General features: G+C 31.6%; 2 protein-coding genes and 1 pseudogene across 2 annotated transcripts; all 3 read left to right on the forward strand.

Annotated features, from left to right (window-relative positions):
• The first annotated feature begins 1,746 nt into the window (after positions 1–1,746).
• LOC128195026 (non-specific lipid transfer protein GPI-anchored 14-like) lies at positions 1,747–3,246 on the forward strand (annotated as a pseudogene).
• Positions 3,247–6,478: 3,232 nt separating this feature from the next.
• On the forward strand, positions 6,479–8,132 carry LOC108338598 (probable esterase KAI2). The gene is made up of 2 exons (XM_017575569.2): positions 6,479–6,926; positions 7,533–8,132. Exons 1-2 carry the CDS (start codon positions 6,559–6,561, stop codon positions 7,981–7,983), a joined length of 819 nt encoding a protein of 272 aa, XP_017431058.1. The 5' UTR covers positions 6,479–6,558; the 3' UTR covers positions 7,984–8,132.
• Positions 8,133–18,246: 10,114 nt separating this feature from the next.
• On the forward strand, positions 18,247–18,738 carry LOC108328945 (uncharacterized). The gene has a single exon (XM_017562866.1). The coding sequence runs from the start codon at positions 18,247–18,249 to the stop codon at positions 18,736–18,738; it is 492 nt and encodes a 163-aa protein (XP_017418355.1).
• The last annotated feature ends 1,479 nt before the right edge of the window (positions 18,739–20,217 follow it).

Here is a 20,217-nt window from a genome sequence, read left to right on the forward strand (position 1 = left end):
ATCATTGTAGATCCTTTCAATATTAGACAACACACGTTCAATAAAATTTGCATCAGCAACTTCACATATCAAATTTATCAAATTCAAACCAAACCAATCATGAAACATGGTATATTAAATCATTAGCAACATAAAAAAGGAATATTTAGCTTCCCTTACCTTACAGAGGACCCAACTGATTTAAAAGAGTTAATACGACTTGACTAGCTCAAGAAACTTTATTTACACCTACAACTCACAAAATATGATCAAGATATACTGTTAGAACTACTGATTAGCATAAAGTCTTGTAGAAGATTCGAATGACACATGCAATATGCAAAGGAAATGAGACAAAACAAAGAAAAAAAGTAAAAAGTAACTTACTCTTTTAGAGAAATTGATCAGGTAAACTTAAAAATCTCGCCGTTGTGATCATTCAGGCAGTCTCTGATCTTCAAACACAAGAACGCATGAGAAGAAGTCCTTGAGAAAAGTTAGAAAACTCTAAAAAAATATTTTCTAGAGAGATTGTGTATTTTAAAATAATAAAACTCTTTTATAAAAAAAATTATTTATATTAAAACTATTTAATATTAAAATAATTTACTCTCACTATTTTTAAATTATTACTACTTCTAAAATATTATTTTCTAAGTCTTTATAATTGAAAATACCCAAATTTTAAATAAGTCTTATATTTTGCATAATCTCAAGCCTTCATTGACTACCTCTATAAAATTGTTTTGTAATACATTCCTTTAGTTAATTTCACAAAGATAGCCATATTCAGAAGAAATGGAATTTAAAAAAGAAAAAAAAAAGCAAAGATATTGAATATTTTAACAGTATTTTTTTTAAGATTAAAAATGAAATGTTATCAGAGATAGTAAAATGTCAATAAATTTATCCCCTTTTCTACCAACATCACCGAGTACATGTGACTCTGCCACCAACATCTATCCACTTCCCCCATCGCATTATGCACACGATTACGCTAAAAAAAGATGGATGTTACTAAAAATATCATTAATATAAGATAAACATTTAATCCTTACATCACTAAGAATGATACATATATGTGTCTATGTGTGAGAAAGGAAAGTTGCAAAAACGATTACATAACCAACTAAATAAACTATATAATTTTTTATCATGAAATATAATGCATAATCTATTATTATAGTTTTAAACTCCCATAATAAGTGAACATCTTTGAAAATACTTACAAATGATTGAAAAAAAATGGTGTATAATTTTTGTACTGCGAATATTTTATCATCACGTCCAATTAAAAATTACTTTAAATATAATTTCTGCTGTAAATACCAAACAAAAAGACAATTGGAAAGGAGTGTTGCTCCCTTCACCACCATCCCTTGCTCTTTTCACCTTTTCTTTACTGTTTTGCCCTTCAGTAAAATTTTATTTTTAAAATTAATATTTTTAAATTTTTATCCACTCTCAACTCATTCTACTAATAACTTATTATTAGTTCCCTAGGTGAATGCACGAACAAGAAGTTTTTCTTTCATTTTAATTGTTGCACTTCTTCCTCTCTTTGTTTCGCTGTGAGAACGTCTTTTAGTGGTATACTTAGTGAAGAGTTGCAAAGGTTGATTGTGGTAAAATGAATTGATTAAGCGTTGTCGATCTCAGTGGTGAGATGGTGCTTGCAATGATACTTCCTCTAAACTACGTAATCAATCCTAAAATAAAAATGTAAATTTTAAACGCGTCAACATACTTCAACACGGATATCAACATTCTTTAAGGTAAAATGGTCCACAGATGTGGAGTTACTTCCTCCACCATGAATATACGTTCTGAGGATGTGAACATCGAGATATCGGAAACCGTTTAAGAATATGTCTGCAGTTCATCAATACACTTCCAGTACCCTTCATTCCAGTCGTCCAAGGATGTTAACCTCCAATATTAACCTTTTGGTCGGTTTTGCAACCTTCGATATTAACCAAGACAAAGCAGATTGTACGGACAAACTCGTTGGTCTCGTTGGTTGTCTCCCCTACGTCGGTGGCGGTGCCTCAGCCCCCACCATGATTGTTGCTCTGGTCTCAAACAAGTTATCAACAATAACAAGAGGTGCCTCTGCGTTCTCATCAAGGATCGTGATGACCCAAGTCTTGGCCTCAAGATCAACGTTACGCTCGCTCTTAAACTCCCAGATGTTTGAAAAACACCCACTAACATAACTCAGTGTGTCGGTCAGTTCTTACGCTTTTTTTCTGTGCATACGTATTGTAATCTATGTATCACCCTTTATTTCTTACGTTCCCCTGCCCAATTTTGAAACTTTATTTCCTGTTTCAGATCTTTTGCATTTGCAACCTAACTCCCCCGACACTAAGGTGTTTCTACTAGCCCCTCTTCAGGCCCTTCTAGTAAATATATACTATTTCATTCACTTTTATTATGCATAATCCAGTTTTGATCCCATTCTTCTTTAGTTGCTGTTGTGAATACAATTTTCTGCATTATTTATATACGGACAAAATCCGTCAACACAATCACAATTACAATAGAAAATACTCATAAAAAAAACTTAGCTTTTGCTGTTGCTGTGTTAGTGATCCATGTAGACTAGAGATACCCTTACAGTAAACTGATTGCATTAATTGGGGTGTGGAGTTTTGGAATCCGATTACATAAAACGACGATCAAAATCACGGAATCATTATACATGCTTGAAGCATTGAAAAAATATAATTTTGATTGATTTTAACGATATGTGGGGGGTTGAAAATTCTCTGCAGGTTCTGCAACGGGACAACCATCAAGTGGTGCGAGCAATAATTATGGAGGGTGGAGAAAGAAGTGGGTGGTGACAGAAAGAAGTTGGAAGGAAGTTTTGTCAAAGAATTTTTTTCCACCTTGTTTACATTCATATACAATCTGTCTCAACCTTTTGGATTATATCAAGTTTCTTCTGAAAGATGATTAATGGAGAGAAAGAGAGAAAGTGATAGTTGGGATGGGGTTGGGCGACTGTGAGTAAATGAAAATGATAGGCAGAAATTTAGGATTTTCGTATAAAAGTAAAAAGGTAAAAGGTTAAAATAAAAAGGATAATTTTGTAATTAAATTTTTTTGAGAAGGTGCAGGGAGCAGTGAGGGTGGTGGAGGGAGTACCTCTCATTGGAAAGATGTTTGTGCAAGTAAGACGAACCGGGCCTGTATCCAATACTTTCCGTTTTAGTTATACACTCACACTTTACTTTTTATACCCCCATGGAGTTGGTGGTGTACCCCGAAAAAAATACTTTAGAAGCTCCAACATTATAAAACTCAAGTGACCAAGAATGACAAAACTTAGTAATTCGATTAGGAATTTTACAATTTCAAGAAAATTAAAATATTCTTAATTTGAATAGTTTTTAAGTATAAGTTATTTTATTTTGTAAAATGTTTGGCTTAAATAGTATAATTTATGTTTATTAAATTTTATTTTAATTTGATAGAATATATTAATTATATTGTGCATACTTAATCAAAGGCTCTAGCTTTATTAATTTAAAATAGTTAGAAAATATTCTGATATATATATATATATATATTTATTTATTTATTTATTTATTTTGTGTGTAAGTATTTATATACTAACAATATATGTGACCAAATCTTGATAATTTGATTATATAGTGATATTCTTTAATATCATATATTTACAAAATATTTGATATATATAGTAAGATATCATATTATCATTAATTATCATATATATATATATATATATATATATATATATATATATATATATATATATATATATATATATATATATATATATATATATATATATATATATATATATATATATATATATATATATATATATATATATATATATATATATATATATATATATATATATATATATATATATATATATATATATATATATATATATATATACACGACAAGTCGTTATATTTGACAAGATTACTTGATATTCTTTTATTGTCAAATATCACATGAGTCATAGGGTCTAACAATCTTTTAACTACACATATTATTTCACTAGGAAAGAAATAATCTCTAATACTCACTTTTTTTATTAAAAAAAATCAAACTCTCTTGTTGATTTGAACATCAAATAATCTTTTGTTTGTAAATCTATGTTCTAGTCCTCAAAAGTATACATTAGCATTTTTCAACCCCTTTAAATATTGTCACCGAAGGTTTATGCTCACAATCTGGATCGGGTAAGAATAATTTTTTTATGCTCACAATCTGGATCGGGTAAGAATAATTTTTTTAACATTTTTATATTTTTAAATTTTAATTTTTAATTTTAATTTTCTTTTAAAAAAAAAAATTCCGCGTGTAAGGTGCTGTAATGATAGTCTTGCATGTTAATATTAGTGTTATGTTTTATGTGTTATTACTCAATTCAATTCCTATATTTTTTTTATTTAATTCAATCTTTTTTTCTAAATAGAACAATGTTATCCAAATTGAAATCAAATTTATTATTCATATATATTATAACAATATTTTTATTAAAATTGACTTGTTAACATATTAAATTAAAATAATTACATATTACATTTTTATTGCTATTATAATAATAAGAAGAATAATAATGATAATGATAATGATGATGATAATTAAAAACTAATATATATATATATATATATATATAATTTAAATTATTGTATATTGTTGAAAACAAATATAAATGTGTTCATTTTGATAAAAAATAATAAAATTATTGTTATTGAAAAGATTGGGAAATTGCTAATTTTTTACAATTAGAAGAGAAATTTACAGAGACATGTGCTCAATTGAATATTCCATTTAGAAGAAAATTAGTTGTTGATTGAAAAATTAGGTGGAGTTCTATATTTTTAATGCTTGAAGTAGTCATACAATACAAAGATGTATTTGATTGTTAATCACCTGAATCAATATAAAATTTTGCCTAGTGCACATGATTGACAAATGTCAAATGAAATTTGTCAAAAGTTGGAAATATTTTATGAAGTGACACTTTTATTTTTTGGTACCTGTTATGCAATTGTCAACATTTTCTTTCCAAAGATATGTGAAATTAAGTTGGCTTTGATGAAATGACTTAACTCTCCCAATTCTATTATTCCTCAAATGGTTGCATTTATTGTTTTAAAGTTTGATAAGTATTGGAGTGTGATTAGTAAAGTCATGGTTATATTGTGTTAGACCTCAGGTATAAAATTGATTTGTTAGATTATTTTTTCTCTTGGATATATGGTGATAAATATGATTGTGAAATTGAAAATGTAAAGATTCTTTTTAAGGACTTGGTGAGTACTATGAAATGTACATGAAAGGTAAGAAGTCATTTTTTTCATGTTAAAATTTGAACATAGATGTAGGACAAATTGTTGATGGAAGAAAAGATGCTTTTGGAGGAGAGATTTTGTAAAACACCAAATTGTAAATAAAAGTGAATAATCAAATTATAAGTTGGAACTTGATTATTACTTAGAGGAACCAACACTACCTCATTATGACATTTTAATCTTATAAGTATTGATGATCCATACTTAGATTTTATAGGCATTGATGTGTGTTTAAGATTGACTATAGACTGACATAGAAGCTAATTAAATGAACCCTTCAAATTACATATTTATGCTATGGAAAATGAATCCATTTTTCTTTTTTAGGTTCTTCAAAACTGAAAGTAGACAACACGAACTTAATGCAATACTATAAGAGATAATTGATGATAATATTAGTATTTTTTTTAATATTTTAATGTAATTTTAGTAATAGTGTCACTATGCACTTATTTGGTGACTTTAGTTGTGTGTTATTTGTTTAAGAATTAAATGGTCAAAATGAAAATATTGGAGAAGAGACATAAATATCATAACATCATTTTTAAAAGAATTATTTTTTAAATTACTTGTATTTAGATATATGATTTAGGTATTATTAATTTGAATATATATTTTAACTTTTATTTATTTGTTTATTTTATACTCGGATGTGTGTTTTAAATATATTTTTTTTAATTTAATTTGAATTTCATTTTAAAAATTATAAAATAATTTATTTTTAAATATTCGTGAGTTAAAAATGGGTATCAACATATACCATGAGTTAAAAAAAATCACAGAATTTTTTATATGAATATTCATCCAATAATGAAATGAGTAACAAATATGATTTTTTCATTTTTCACGTGAATCGGATAAGCAATAGACTCTATCCAGACCATACCCATTATACCCATATAGTCACAACATATGTTTTTCACTAATATAAAATATAGTTAGTTTAACAGCTATGTATATTTATATTTAACTTTTAATATGAAAATCAATCAACTTATATAATTACATGTAAAAGTGTTTTACGGCATGTGAATATTTTATTCTTCTGAATTAAGAAATTGTTTGCAACATGTTATTTTAAAAAAAGATCATGTAAGAAAAAAAAATGGAGAATATAGTTTTGTAATATACTATTGTATTGGTTTGGTCCCTCCCTGCGTTGGCATCACAGGCTTGTTTGTTATATACAAATAGGAGGAAGAGGTCCGGAACTTGGACACCTAAGCAGAAAAAAATGGGGATAGTGGAAGAAGCTCACAACGTGAAGGTTTTGGGATCCGGCACGCGCTACATAGTTCTGGCTCACGGCTTCGGCACAGACCAATCCGTGTGGAAACACCTCGTACCTCATCTCCTCGACGACTTTCGTGTGGTGCTCTACGACAACATGGGAGCCGGCACCACCAACCCCGATTACTTCGATTTCGACCGCTATTCCACCTTGCAAGGTTATGCCTTCGACTTGCTTGCTATCTTAGAAGAGCTTCGTGTTCATTCATGCATCTTTCTTGGTCACTCTGTCTCCGCTATGATTGGTACTGTCGCTTCCATTTCTCGCCCCGATCTATTCGCCAAAATCATCATGCTCTCCGCTTCCCCTGGGTAACTCAATCATCATTTTCATGTTTATCATTCACTGATCATGTCTATTTGACTTCGTCTATAACTGCACTGCTATATTCCAATTCAAGCCTTTTTATCTTATTCATTCTTACTATCTAAAAGTAATGCTACCAATATACCTCGCTGTAATTTACCGTTAAATCTTTCTTGTTTATTCATTTTTAACCAATATACTCTTGAGATATTTGTTAAAAGGTATCTTTATTTGTTAAGGTTAATGTTGAGAAGCATATATAATGTTTGTTTTCATTTTTTAGTAACAAAATGTAAGTGTCAAATGCCTTTATCATATTGTGTTTCACTTTCAGCATTTTAATTTGTCCAAAAAATATTTCATCATTTGATAAAAAACAAAGAAAACCCTAATTATCTTTTATTAATTAACATCTCGCATAATTACTAGCAGTCTTCGGTATAGTTTGAATAACCAATAATTTTCTTAAGAAATACGCATTTACCTAATGAGACAAATAGTGAGAGAGTAATCTATATTTTCAATAAATAAAAAAACTCCTTTTTGTGTAAAAAAATATTAATTAGCATGATTGAACTGGTTAATGATGTTGAATGTGGAATCAATGCAAGGTATCTGAACGACACGGAGTATTTCGGGGGGTTTGAGCAGGAAGATCTGGACGAACTATTCGACGCTATGGCGGCGAATTACAAGGCATGGTGCTCAGGGTTCGCGCCGTTGGCCGTTGGTGGGGACATGGAGTCCGTGGCGGTGCAGGAGTTCAGCCGAACCTTGTTCAATATGCGCCCAGACATTGCGCTGAGCGTGTTGCAGACCATTTTCCAAAGCGACATGCGTCAAATTCTCAACCTCGTCACAGTCCCATGCCACATCATCCAAAGCAAGAAGGACTTAGCGGTTCCCATCGTGGTCTCCGAGTACCTTCACCAAAACATCGGCTGCGACTCCGTCGTTGAAGTCATGTCGACGGAGGGCCACTTGCCGCAACTGAGTTCTCCCGATATCGTTATTCCCGTGCTGCTGAAACACATTCGCCTCGACATTGTAACGAAGCAGTAACGGATGGGAGAAAACTAAAAGTTTGGTTAAGTGTAAATTAATTTCTCATCATAAAAACTTGTATTTTTTTTAATGTAATGTCTGAAAGAAGTTTTATATCATTCAGAAATTGAGGTGAATGATAATTTACATTTTTTTTTTGTCTTAAATCTACCTACATATATATTAAAATATAAGTGTGTGAGAAAATACGAAGGTTGAAAAGCAGAAAATAACAGAAAATAGTTACTGTATGAGAGTATCTAAAGGAGTTGAATACGGAAGAGTGTTTATTGGTGTTGATGATTGGTGTGCGGATTCCATTATTGGGGTCTGAGAAAAATAAAATTAGGAGTGTGTCGGTTTCGAAAAGACGAAGAGGAATGGGGATGGAGGCTGGTGGTTCATGTGATTTGATGTGATCAATTGATGTCAATTAGATGAAGTGTAGTGGTAGGTGATGGAATTGGTTAAGTAGTGGGAGTGTATATTTAATAAAGTGTATGCAGTGGTGCACCATCAGGATGACTGGATCAGAATGGAGTCTAGCTAAAGTCAAATCAAACCTCATCTCATTTCTCTTGTTTACTCCTTTCTCGCTCATATATGTTACTCTATTTGGAATTAATAAATGGATTATTTTCATCCTATCTTTCTACAATCTTTATTTTAATCATTAATATTTATTTAGTTGTTAATAAATATTTCCACTTTTGAAATAAAATAAATAAATTTTTATTTTGATTATCCATAACTTCTTTCAAATTCTACATTTTATGTGTATATTTTCATGAACTTTTTTTATTATAACCCCGAGAACTTGATCTTATAATGAACTTGATCTTATAAGACCCATGAAAAAAAAATATTTATAATAGTAAATTTTAGCATTTTATTAGTAATAATAATTTTAATGGATAGAAAAATATATATTTTGAATATAAAATTATAGTAATTTTAGAAGGAGAGGTTAAAATTTTTGATAACTTATTTAGTATTTTGTTTTTTTTTAAGAAAATCGAATAGTAAAAAATGAATAGTGAATAGTAAAAAGTGAATAGTAAATAGTAAAAAGTGAATAGTAAATAGTAAAAAGTAAATAGTAAAAATAAATTTTCAGCATTAAGATTCCTTAGCATGGAAGAAAGTAGTAGGTAGAAATTAGGATCAGATTTGGTGAGAAAATGATTGAAATATTATTTTTAAATAATATTAAAATAATAAATAATATTAAAATATTAATGAATAGTAAATTTTTTTAACTATAAATAGCCATGGGAGGGAAGGGTATTTTGCACCAAGAAAAGAGGAATCAAGTGAGAGCTTGAGAAATAGAGAAGAAAGAGCTAGGGAGAAATTTTTAGTTGCAAGAAGAGTAGAGGTTCTGAAGGGTTTCGGGGAAATAAATTCAGATCAAGAGGAATCTGGAATAGAGGTAGGGGAGCTAATCTTTCTAAGCTTTTATATTATGATTTAGTACTGTTTTATTACTATTCATGTCTTGAAATTATGTATGAATATTGTTAATGCTTACTGTATGTTTATCTATATTGATATTCGGTGTAAATATTATATGCTGTTGTTTTAAATCTGTTAATAAGAAATTTGTTAAAAACTAGTTGAGGAACACTTTGGCTAAGGAAAGACTTGGTACTTAAGTTGTCCATTGTGACGCACCTCTCTTTCCTGGAAGTCTCCTCGACAAGTTTTTAACTTAAATCTTGTGTACAGATTATGTACTGTTAAATTATCATGTAATATATCTTGTTGGAATATATTCAGTTTGTATGATTTCTGAAATGATTGAAGTTTATTTGATTTGAATTTATGCATCTGAACATGTATGAGTATTATGGGGAAATGTCGTAAGGGTATAATATGAGTCGAGGAATGTGAGTATGGTATGAGTCTCGCGGAGAGATTCTGTAATGTCATGGTATGTGTATGAGGATTATGGGTAGATTTCGTAATGGTATAATATGAGTTAAGGAATGTGAGATTGTATGAGTTTCGTGGAGAGATTCTGTAATGACATGGTATGTGCGTATATGTTGATGTTGAGGGTCATGAAGTTGGAGGTTATCCTGATACTCTAATAATCAATCAGTCTCAAGTAGAGAATGATGAATTATGTGGTGAGAGGGGCAGGAGGTCCTGGTCTATGTGCCGGTTTAGGACATAGTGAGGGGACTAACCTTGTGAATGGTATGGAGGGCAGAATGTCCTGGTCTATGTGCCGGTTTAGGACATAGTGAGGGGACTAACATTATGAATGGTATGGAGGGCAGAATGTCCTGGTCTATGTGCCGGTTTTGGACATAGTGAGGGGACTAAGAATGACATCACAAGTGAAAAACCTTCCGTTGTATCGCTCATCAACATATCGTTGGGATAAGTGCCTATGGAATATCGTTGGGATAAGTGCCTATTGAATATCGTTGGGATAAGTGCCTATTGGGTATTGTGGAATGAGTGTCTGTTGGGTATAGTGGTGTTTATTGGGTATTTTGGTGTTTATTGGGTATTGTGGGACGAGTGTTCAATGAGTGTTTATTGGGTATTATGGAATGAGTGTCTATTGGGTATTTTGGTGTTTATTGGGTATTTTGGTGTTTATTGGGTATTGTGGGACGAGTGTTCAATGAGTGTTTATTGGGTATTATGGAATGAGTGTCCATTGGGTATTTTGGTGTTTATTGGGTATTTTGGTGTTTATTGGGTATTGTGGGACGAGTGTTCAATAGGAATTGTGGTACGATGGTATGAGGGTGTCTGACATAATTATTATATGATGTTTGTATCGAAGTAATTATGCATGTCTTATAAATGATTTGTTGCATGTTAGCTCACCCTACTTGTTTGTGTTTTGTGTTTGGGTATGTGCGATGATCGTATAATTCGTTATACGGGAGCAGATGAAGGAATGTCGCCTCACATAGTGCCAAGGAAAGGGAGGAGTAGAAGAACTATAATTAGAATCTTTTTACATGTATAGACTTATATTAACTAGGAAATTTTAAAGGGTGAGATTACGGAATGTTACCGTAAATGTAATGTTAATTATCAAGTGTGAAAATTTGGGATGTTACATTAATGTAAAAAGTTGGGTTGTTACATTAATGTGAGAATTTGGGATGTTACATTAATGGTATCAGAGCAGTTCGTCCTTAGGATGACCTTTGTGTCGTGGGTCTGTCGTGTCTTCTCTATGAAGAATTGAGTCTAAATGGTATACTTACCATTTTCTCCAAGTCTAGATAGTAGATTATTGTGTCTAACTACTCATGACTTTTACGAGAGATGATTTTCCTTTCTTAATTCTCAAGGTTTATGAAAGATATTAGAATTAGTTAAAGCCTTCATAGGGAGATATAATACTAGAATTTGAGTTTCAAAGGATAAGTGAAGATGTTGGTGTTTAGAAGTTATGTTTTAAGATGTTTGCAGGACAAAATCAGGAGATTAGATATCTTACGTTTCACAAAAAGGAGTTAAGTTCAAAGGCTAGAATAAGAGAAGCTTTGGATAAGCATGAATGTAGCAAGGTTTGAGAAATCAGTTTGGTTTAGTATATCAGTAATGTTAGAAGTCAGAAGAAAGGGAAGTGTTGATGAGAAACGGAGTGGCATTGTGTGAGATTGGTAACATGGATTGATGTATCAGTGATGGTTGGAATCTGAAAAAAAAATGGTGGAAGATTTGAAGATAAAGTTTAAAATAAAAAGGGATAGGAATACTGAAGTAGATTAAGGATAAATCAAATATTAGACGAAGAAGAGTAGAAGAGAAATGGTATAAGGCATAAAGAGGATTGAGAGAAAGTTTAATAGGAGGAGAAATTTGTAAGTTAAGAGAACACGAGGTCTTTAGAGAAGAATGAAGTATTAAATGGATTCTAAGCTAAATGGATGATCAAAAAGAGATGGTTAGATTTTTCCAGTAAATGTATTAGAGATAAAATTTGAGAGTATGTGATTTTGGTATGATGAGTGGTAGAGAAAATCCAGGTACGAAAATTTTGGCTTTCAGCTTATGCAAAGTTTTGGTATTTTTATGAGAGGATTGAAGAGTCATGATTTATGGTTGAAAATCTTATTGATTTTGGAATATTAAAGTTAGTAGAGGCAGTGTAGGTTGAATTAATATTATGAACATGGCAAGACAAGGAAGAAGAAGAGTTTGGAAATAGATAAAAAGGAGAGTTGCAATACTAATGTGATTAGGGAATTTGGAATAATTAAGAAGTTGTAGGTTGTGATTGGAGCAATTTCATCAGGCATAGTTATATGGTAGTATTCAAACCTCAATGGTGATGTAAAGGATGGGTAAAGATTTATATGTCGCACCTTGATCTCTATCGAGTGATGTGTGTGAGTGAACTTGTTGATACTTACTTTTAGTTCGCATAAGATAAAAAATTTTAGATTTAGTTAACACTAGATATCCTGGGGATATGGTTTTGATCTAGGGAAGCACGTTATAATTGAGGTTGGTTGTGGTTGATTGCCTTGATAATCTCTCTAGATCATTTAACTTATGTGCCATAAGTGGTTTATTTAAATGAGTGGGTGCAGTACTGATAAGGAATCTAGTTAGTTTTAAATTCGGCCTTATTGAGATTAAAATAAGTGGTTTCAGAATTTATAACATTGTTGATTGAGTGATCTGTTGAGTCTTATCAGAGATACACAATTGTTAGGTACTGGGTTAGAGACAACGTTAAGTTTGTGGATTCATGTTAGGTTAGGATGTGGGAAGGTATTTTGAGGACAAGGTTTATATTCCTAAGATTTAGAGTTTATAAGTTAATTCTTGGAGAATGTTTTAACTTAGGCTAGTAATGGTTGCTAGGAAAATAATTACATGAAGGTTGAGATAATTTGGAGTATAATCTTGAAAGAAGTTTGATTATTCTAGTTTTGTTAAGTATTTCAGAAATGTTTATCAGGTGAAGAAAATAGTGGTTCAACATTTAGTGTGGGTTAAATAAAGGATGAGGATCAATATTTTACGGATATCTGACCAATGCAAGTGAATGATAGATATTATAGCCTAAGGGTATGATCGAAAGGATGGTTTGGTCATGTTCCAATATGTTTTTAGAAGTTTATGGTCTTCAAGAATTGTGAGTTGATTGTTGAACATTAAGTGTGGTTAAGGGTGAAGGCAATATTATCGAGAGTCAGATAAGTTCATCAAGGACGAGTGAAGGAAATGATGCATGATCTTAAGTATGGAAGAGTTTCTATGGATGTTATAAAGCATACTCAATATAGGTATTATTTTTGGACAAGTTCTTGTTAAATGGGTATAGAAAAGAAAAACATAAAGGATGAATTGTTTAGTAATAGTGTTTTGGACTCCGTGTAATCATCAGAGTAATTATAAATTTTACGGAGAATAGAAGTAGAGGGTAAGGTGGAACAATCTAGTATAATTTTGGTAAACATAAGTGGCTTTTAGAGGTGTACGATTTCTAGGAGTAGAAATTGTGTTGAGAAAATATAATGGAAGGTTGTTACGGAAAAAGAATGATTCTTAGAGTTTTATAGGGTCATGAAAGTCTTAAATAGGGATCTATAAGGAGAATCACTTTCTGGTTATAGTAGGAATGAAAAGTTTTCTGGAATTTTGTGATTAATAGTTTATGAGTAATGAGTTCTTTTAAAACATTAATGGATTATTTTGAGACTAGTGGGGTATGTTTAATGGTGGTTTTGACGAGGCTAGAAGTGACAAGTAAGAGTGTTTTGAAGGTTTATGATTTTAAATTTTTCGTGAGTACATTTCAATTTGAGATGCTAGAAATTTTATGCACAAAATAAGTAGAGTAAATGAGTTTACAAGGAAACTAGAAGATAAGGTGAAATAATCATAACTTTATTTTTATGTCGAATTTTCGAATTTTCGAGGACGAAAATTTTTGTTGTTGGGGAGAATGTAAGACCCATGAAAAAAAAAATATTTATAATAGTAAATTTTAGCATTTTATTAGTAATAATAATTTTAATGGATAGAAAAATATATATTTTGAATATAAAATTATAGTAATTTTAGAAGGAGAGGTTAAAATTTTTGATAACTTATTTAGTATTTTGTTTTTTTTTTAAGAAAATCGAATAGTAAAAAATGAATAGTGAATAGTAAAAAGTGAATAGTAAATAGTAAAAAGTGAATAGTAAATAGTAAAAAGTAAATAGTAAAAATAAATTTTCAGCATTAAGATTCCTTAGCATGGAAGAAAGTAGTAGGTAGAAATTAGGATCAGATTTGGTGAGAAAATGATTGAAATATTATTTTTAAATAATATTAAAATAATAAATAATATTAAAATATTAATGAATAGTAAATTTTTTTAACTATAAATAGCCATGGGAGGGAAGGGTATTTTGCACCAAGAAAAGAGGAATCAAGTGAGAGCTTGAGAAATAGAGAAGAAAGAGCTAGGGAGAAATTTTTAGTTGCAAGAAGAGTAGAGGTTCTGAAGGGTTTCGGGGAAATAAATTCAGATCAAGAGGAATCTGGAATAGAGGTAGGGGAGCTAATCTTTCTAAGCTTTTATATTATGATTTAGTACTGTTTTATTACTATTCATGTCTTGAAATTATGTATGAATATTGTTAATGCTTACTGTATGTTTATCTATATTGATATTCGGTGTAAATATTATATGCTGTTGTTTTAAATCTGTTAATAAGAAATTTGTTAAAAACTAGTTGAGGAACACTTTGGCTAAGGAAAGACTTGGTACTTAAGTTGTCCATTGTGACGCACCTCTCTTTCCTGGAAGTCTCCTCGACAAGTTTTTAACTTAAATCTTGTGTACAGATTATGTACTGTTAAATTATCATGTAATATATCTTGTTGGAATATATTCAGTTTGTATGATTTCTGAAATGATTGAAGTTTATTTGATTTGAATTTATGCATCTGAACATGTATGAGTATTATGGGGAAATGTCGTAAGGGTATAATATGAGTCGAGGAATGTGAGTATGGTATGAGTCTCGCGGAGAGATTCTGTAATGTCATGGTATGTGTATGAGGATTATGGGTAGATTTCGTAATGGTATAATATGAGTTAAGGAATGTGAGATTGTATGAGTTTCGTGGAGAGATTCTGTAATGACATGGTATGTGCGTATATGTTGATGTTGAGGGTCATGAAGTTGGAGGTTATCCTGATACTCTAATAATCAATCAGTCTCAAGTAGAGAATGATGAATTATGTGGTGAGAGGGGCAGGAGGTCCTGGTCTATGTGCCGGTTTAGGACATAGTGAGGGGACTAACCTTGTGAATGGTATGGAGGGCAGAATGTCCTGGTCTATGTGCCGGTTTAGGACATAGTGAGGGGACTAACATTATGAATGGTATGGAGGGCAGAATGTCCTGGTCTATGTGCCGGTTTTGGACATAGTGAGGGGACTAAGAATGACATCACAAGTGAAAAACCTTCCGTTGTATCGCTCATCAACATATCGTTGGGATAAGTGCCTATGGAATATCGTTGGGATAAGTGCCTATTGAATATCGTTGGGATAAGTGCCTATTGGGTATTGTGGAATGAGTGTCTATTGGGTATAGTGGTGTTTATTGGGTATTTTGGTGTTTATTGGGTATTGTGGGACGAGTGTTCAATGAGTGTTTATTGGGTATTATGGAATGAGTGTCTATTGGGTATTTTGGTGTTTATTGGGTATTTTGGTGTTTATTGGGTATTGTGGGACGAGTGTTCAATGAGTGTTTATTGGGTATTATGGAATGAGTGTCCATTGGGTATTTTGGTGTTTATTGGGTATTTTGGTGTTTATTGGGTATTGTGGGACGAGTGTTCAATAGGAATTGTGGTACGATGGTATGAGGGTGTCTGACATAATTATTATATGATGTTTGTATCGAAGTAATTATGCATGTCTTATAAATGATTTGTTGCATGTTAGCTCACCCTACTTGTTTGTGTTTTGTGTTTGGGTATGTGCGATGATCGTATAATTCGTTATACGGGAGCAGATGAAGGAATGTCGCCTCACATAGTGCCAAGGAAAGGGAGGAGTAGAAGAACTATAATTAGAATCTTTTTACATGTATAGACTTATATTAACTAGGAAATTTTAAAGGGTGAGATTACGGAATGTTACCGTAAATGTAATGTTAATTATCAAGTGTAAAAATTTGGGATGTTACATTAATGTAAAAAGTTGGGTTGTTACATTAATGTGAGAATTTGGGATGTTACAGAGTTGATAGAATTGTATTTTAAAATTGAGAAAATGAACTAATTTGAGGTCTGATTTCCATTTTTAGCATTAGTTGAATGCAAATAAAAATGATATTTTAACACCTATATATTTTTTATATTCTTTTTATACTATATTTTTTATTTTTATTTTTTAAAAATATATAAAAATTTATTTTTTATAATCATTTTACTTTTATATTTTGTATCCAATAAATATAAAAATATTTCACTTTAAATACAAAAAAACAACAATTTTTGTAGAACACCGTAAGACATATGTAAAAACACTTACAAAACTTACCATTTATCTCGGTATTATCGCACACATGAACTCAAATGGATTATATTAACTTTTCCATTTTCAAGAATGAAACATAATCATATATATATATATATATATATATATATATATATATATATATATATTCTAAAATAATGGTATTATAACACATTTTTACATTTATTTAATACAAGATATAAGGGTAAAATAAACATAAAAATATAAATTTTTGTATTTTTTTAAAAAGAAAATTAAAAAAAAAAATTTAAATACGTGATGTAAAAATTTTGCCAAGAACTTCACAATACATTCAAAAAGAACTTCACACACAAATTTATCTCGTTACGTAAAACGACTTAAGCTTTTGTATCTCTGCTGCGTTTTGTCATTCTTTAATAAATATGATGTATTTCTCATTCTCTTTTGTATCAGTTTTCATCAGTGTAGTGTAATAATGTATACTACATTTTCCTCTCTTCTTTTCTTCAGTATCTTACATGGTATCCGCTTTGATCATGACCACTTCTTCTTCTTTTCTTCAACCACCACTGCTTTTGTTCCCCACACTTTCAGTACCCCCATTTCTTTGAAACTAGATGATGATAACTTCCTATTGTGGAAGCAACAGGTTCTTGCAACTGTTAAACTTCATGCATTCTTGGAAGGCAACTCCATCCCTCCTCAATTTCTTCTCCTGAAGATGAACTCCATGGTATTCAAAACCCTTTTTTTTCTCAGTTCGATCAACAAGATCAGCTTCATGTGGCATGGCTGTTAGCTTCAATGACAACCCCAATCTTGATCAAAATGGTCGGCCTTCATCATATCAGATTTGGCAAAAGCTAGGTTTTTATTTTGCATCTCATACCAAGGCCCAAATCAAGAAACTCAAGCTTGCTCTTCGCACTTCCAAGAAAGAACGATCCGCTTCAACTTACCTTCTTGATATTAAAAAAATCGTTGATACTCTTGCTGCGGTTGGCGTTCCCATCAAATGGATGAACACATTGAGGCAATCTTGGATGGCTTAGGTGATGAATATGATGATTTTGTTACCTCTGTCATTTCCAGAACTGATCCATATAAAGTGGAAGAAATTGAGGCTCTCTTGCTTGCTCAAGAAGAACGCTTCTTCAAACATCAGTCCCTGGAAACTCATCTTCCTCAAGCAAACGCTGTCACTGGTTTGTGGTCTGCTAGAGCGACTCGCGGACGACATTGCAGTCACCGTGAACGTGGTTCTTTCTCTCGCAACATCAACTTTTCTGCTAAAAGATCCTCTCAGTTTTCCACTCCTCGGCGTAACTCTTCCCAATCTTTTCCTTCGTCTAGAAATCAATCACGTATTCAATGTCAGATTTGCTCTAAGTTTGGTCATACTGGCCGTTGATTGCTGGCACAAATATGAATCTCATCCTGGTAATGCCCATGTTAATTCTTCAATTCTTTCTTCACAAATGAATGATGGAGAACCTTCCATTCTTGGCACTCCCTCTACGCTTCAAGACTTTTGGCTGAACATGTTTACATGCAGCAGCCCATGGTTTTGAAGATTCCGACGTCACTCTTGGTTTCATAAGCTAAGTTCTACTCACCATTCTCTTGGCTTCCAATCCACTATCAGTGATCCTTCCTTATTTGTTGTGTTTGCTTCCACTGTTACATTATTTGTTCCCCTTTACATCGCGATATTCTCATTACTGGTAACTCAGCTAACACTATTTCAACTTTCTTCTTTGCATTCACAGTTCGCCTTGAAGGACATGGACTCTCAGAGTTTTTCCCTTGGCCTTGAAGCCTCTTCGTATTTGACGGTGCCATACACCTTTCACAAACCAAATATATCAAAGACATTCTCTGCAAGGCAAGTATGCTTGACGCAAAACCCACATCTACACCTATGGTTTCATCCCTTCATCTGGTCAGTCATGGCTCTCTTGTTCCGTCAACAAACTCTCTCAGGTTCATGCACCAGCCACATTACCATCATTGGAAAGCTCTCAAACGAGTTTTACAGGTGGTACCCTTCATCATGGCCTTCTCCTTCTGGGTTTTACGTCTATTTGGGTCTCAATGTAGTCTCTTGGTCATCGCATAAACAGAAGGTCGTTTCCCGCAGTAGCACGGAAGCCGAGTATCGAAGCATTGTCGCCGCTCTTGCTGACATCAAGTGGATCACTTCTCTTCTTCGTGAACTCCGCATTGCCTTCTCTGTACCCAAGATTTACTCCGACAACCTTGGTGCAACTCTTTAGCTGTGAATCCCATCATGCACACCAAATCTATACATTTTGAATTAGATCTCCATTTCGTTCGTGATAATGTCAAGGAGAAACTTCTTCAGCTCATCCATCTTCCTGCGCGTTACCAAGTGGCCGATATTCTTACTAGACCTCTATCCAAGCCTTCGTTTCACACGTTAAAGCGTAAACTGCTGGTTGTTGAAACCCCACCATTTAAGGGGTGTTACGTATCTCTTTCACTTTCTATCTTTCACACCAAACTAATATTATATTTTGAAAAATAATATCATCTTACACTTATACATTCATTTCACAATAAAGTTTTATATTTTTTCAAAAAAAAAAAGAAAAAAGTAATTAAAGATAATGAATGTAAATTATTTAAACAAAATAATTTCTTATATTTTCTACTTGTCAACTAGAACTCGTATCTCTCTCCTTACAACAACTTTAGTAAACAAAATAAACATTGCTCTGAAAATTGTTGATCTTATTTGTAATACATAATGTGACTCTTACTCATCACTTTTTGAAAGACTCTCATCCATATTAAATATAGACCCTCCTTACTGAATGTACAGAATTCCTTCAATTTATTACTACCAAATGTCTTAACTTTTGTGATTAGATCACTAATAAGGTTAAGGTATTTTCTTAATGAGTTAAAATATTTTATATATGCATTAAAATTGTTTATACGTGTTATTCCCTTATCTCTGTCACACACATATATATATTTATATATAAAATAATTGTTTTCATTCATTTTAAATTATTACAATCATTATATATACGGGTTTGCTAACGCGTACGCTTTTCAGTTGGTACATTTTAGCAATGTGTACCGAGTTTTAGTAGACAAAAATATTTTTATATATCATGGATTCTAAGTTTTAAGGTTAAGGGTATTTTAATAATTTTCATTTTCAAAACTTAAAAAAAAAAAAAAAAACTCAAATCGTTACTCACCTCTCTCATTCCTCTCAATCATTTCTCTTTCATCTCTCACTCTAACCTTTTTCTCTGTCATCCTACTGTAGTTCCAATTGAAAAAATCAGAAACATTTGCCTTTAAACAATTTGCCTTTGTAAAGAGTTGAGTCATTGACATATTCACCTTCAGGCAAAGCTTCATTCAAGATCTCTTTAATTTCACCATCTTCACTAACCTCTCTAATTTCATCATCTGCATATGTTGAATCATCATCTCTAAAAAACCCTTCAGGCCAATTACCAATTCCTTTGATGTCATTATGCTTGTGAAAATTAGATAAAATTAGATAAGACAAAAATTATAAAATAAAAACTCATTATAATTTTTTTTTTGTAAGAAATTGTTTAACAACGAGTATTTCTGATTTTTTTCCAGGTCAATTACCAATTCATTTATGTTTGTGAAAATTGGATAAAATTAGATAAGACAAAAATTATAAGATATTGGAGTGAGAAAGATGAAAGAGAAAGGGTTGAGAGAAATTTTTGATTTTTTTA

This window comes from Vigna angularis, chromosome 1, assembly GCF_016808095.1.
Source record: "Vigna angularis cultivar LongXiaoDou No.4 chromosome 1, ASM1680809v1, whole genome shotgun sequence".
Taxonomy (NCBI): domain Eukaryota; kingdom Viridiplantae; phylum Streptophyta; class Magnoliopsida; order Fabales; family Fabaceae; genus Vigna; species Vigna angularis.

Excerpts from the sequence above, each read along its gene's own strand:
- LOC108328945 (XM_017562866.1), top strand. The coding sequence starts at position 18,247 with ATGGACTCTCAGAGTTTTTCCCTTGGCCTTGAAGCCTCTTCGTATTTG.
- LOC108338598 (XM_017575569.2), top strand. The coding sequence starts at position 6,559 with ATGGGGATAGTGGAAGAAGCTCACAACGTGAAGGTTTTGGGATCCGGC. Across the intron at positions 6,927-7,532 it reads ATGCTCTCCGCTTCCCCTGG|GTATCTGAACGACACGGAGT; the intron begins GTAACTCAATCA and ends AATCAATGCAAG.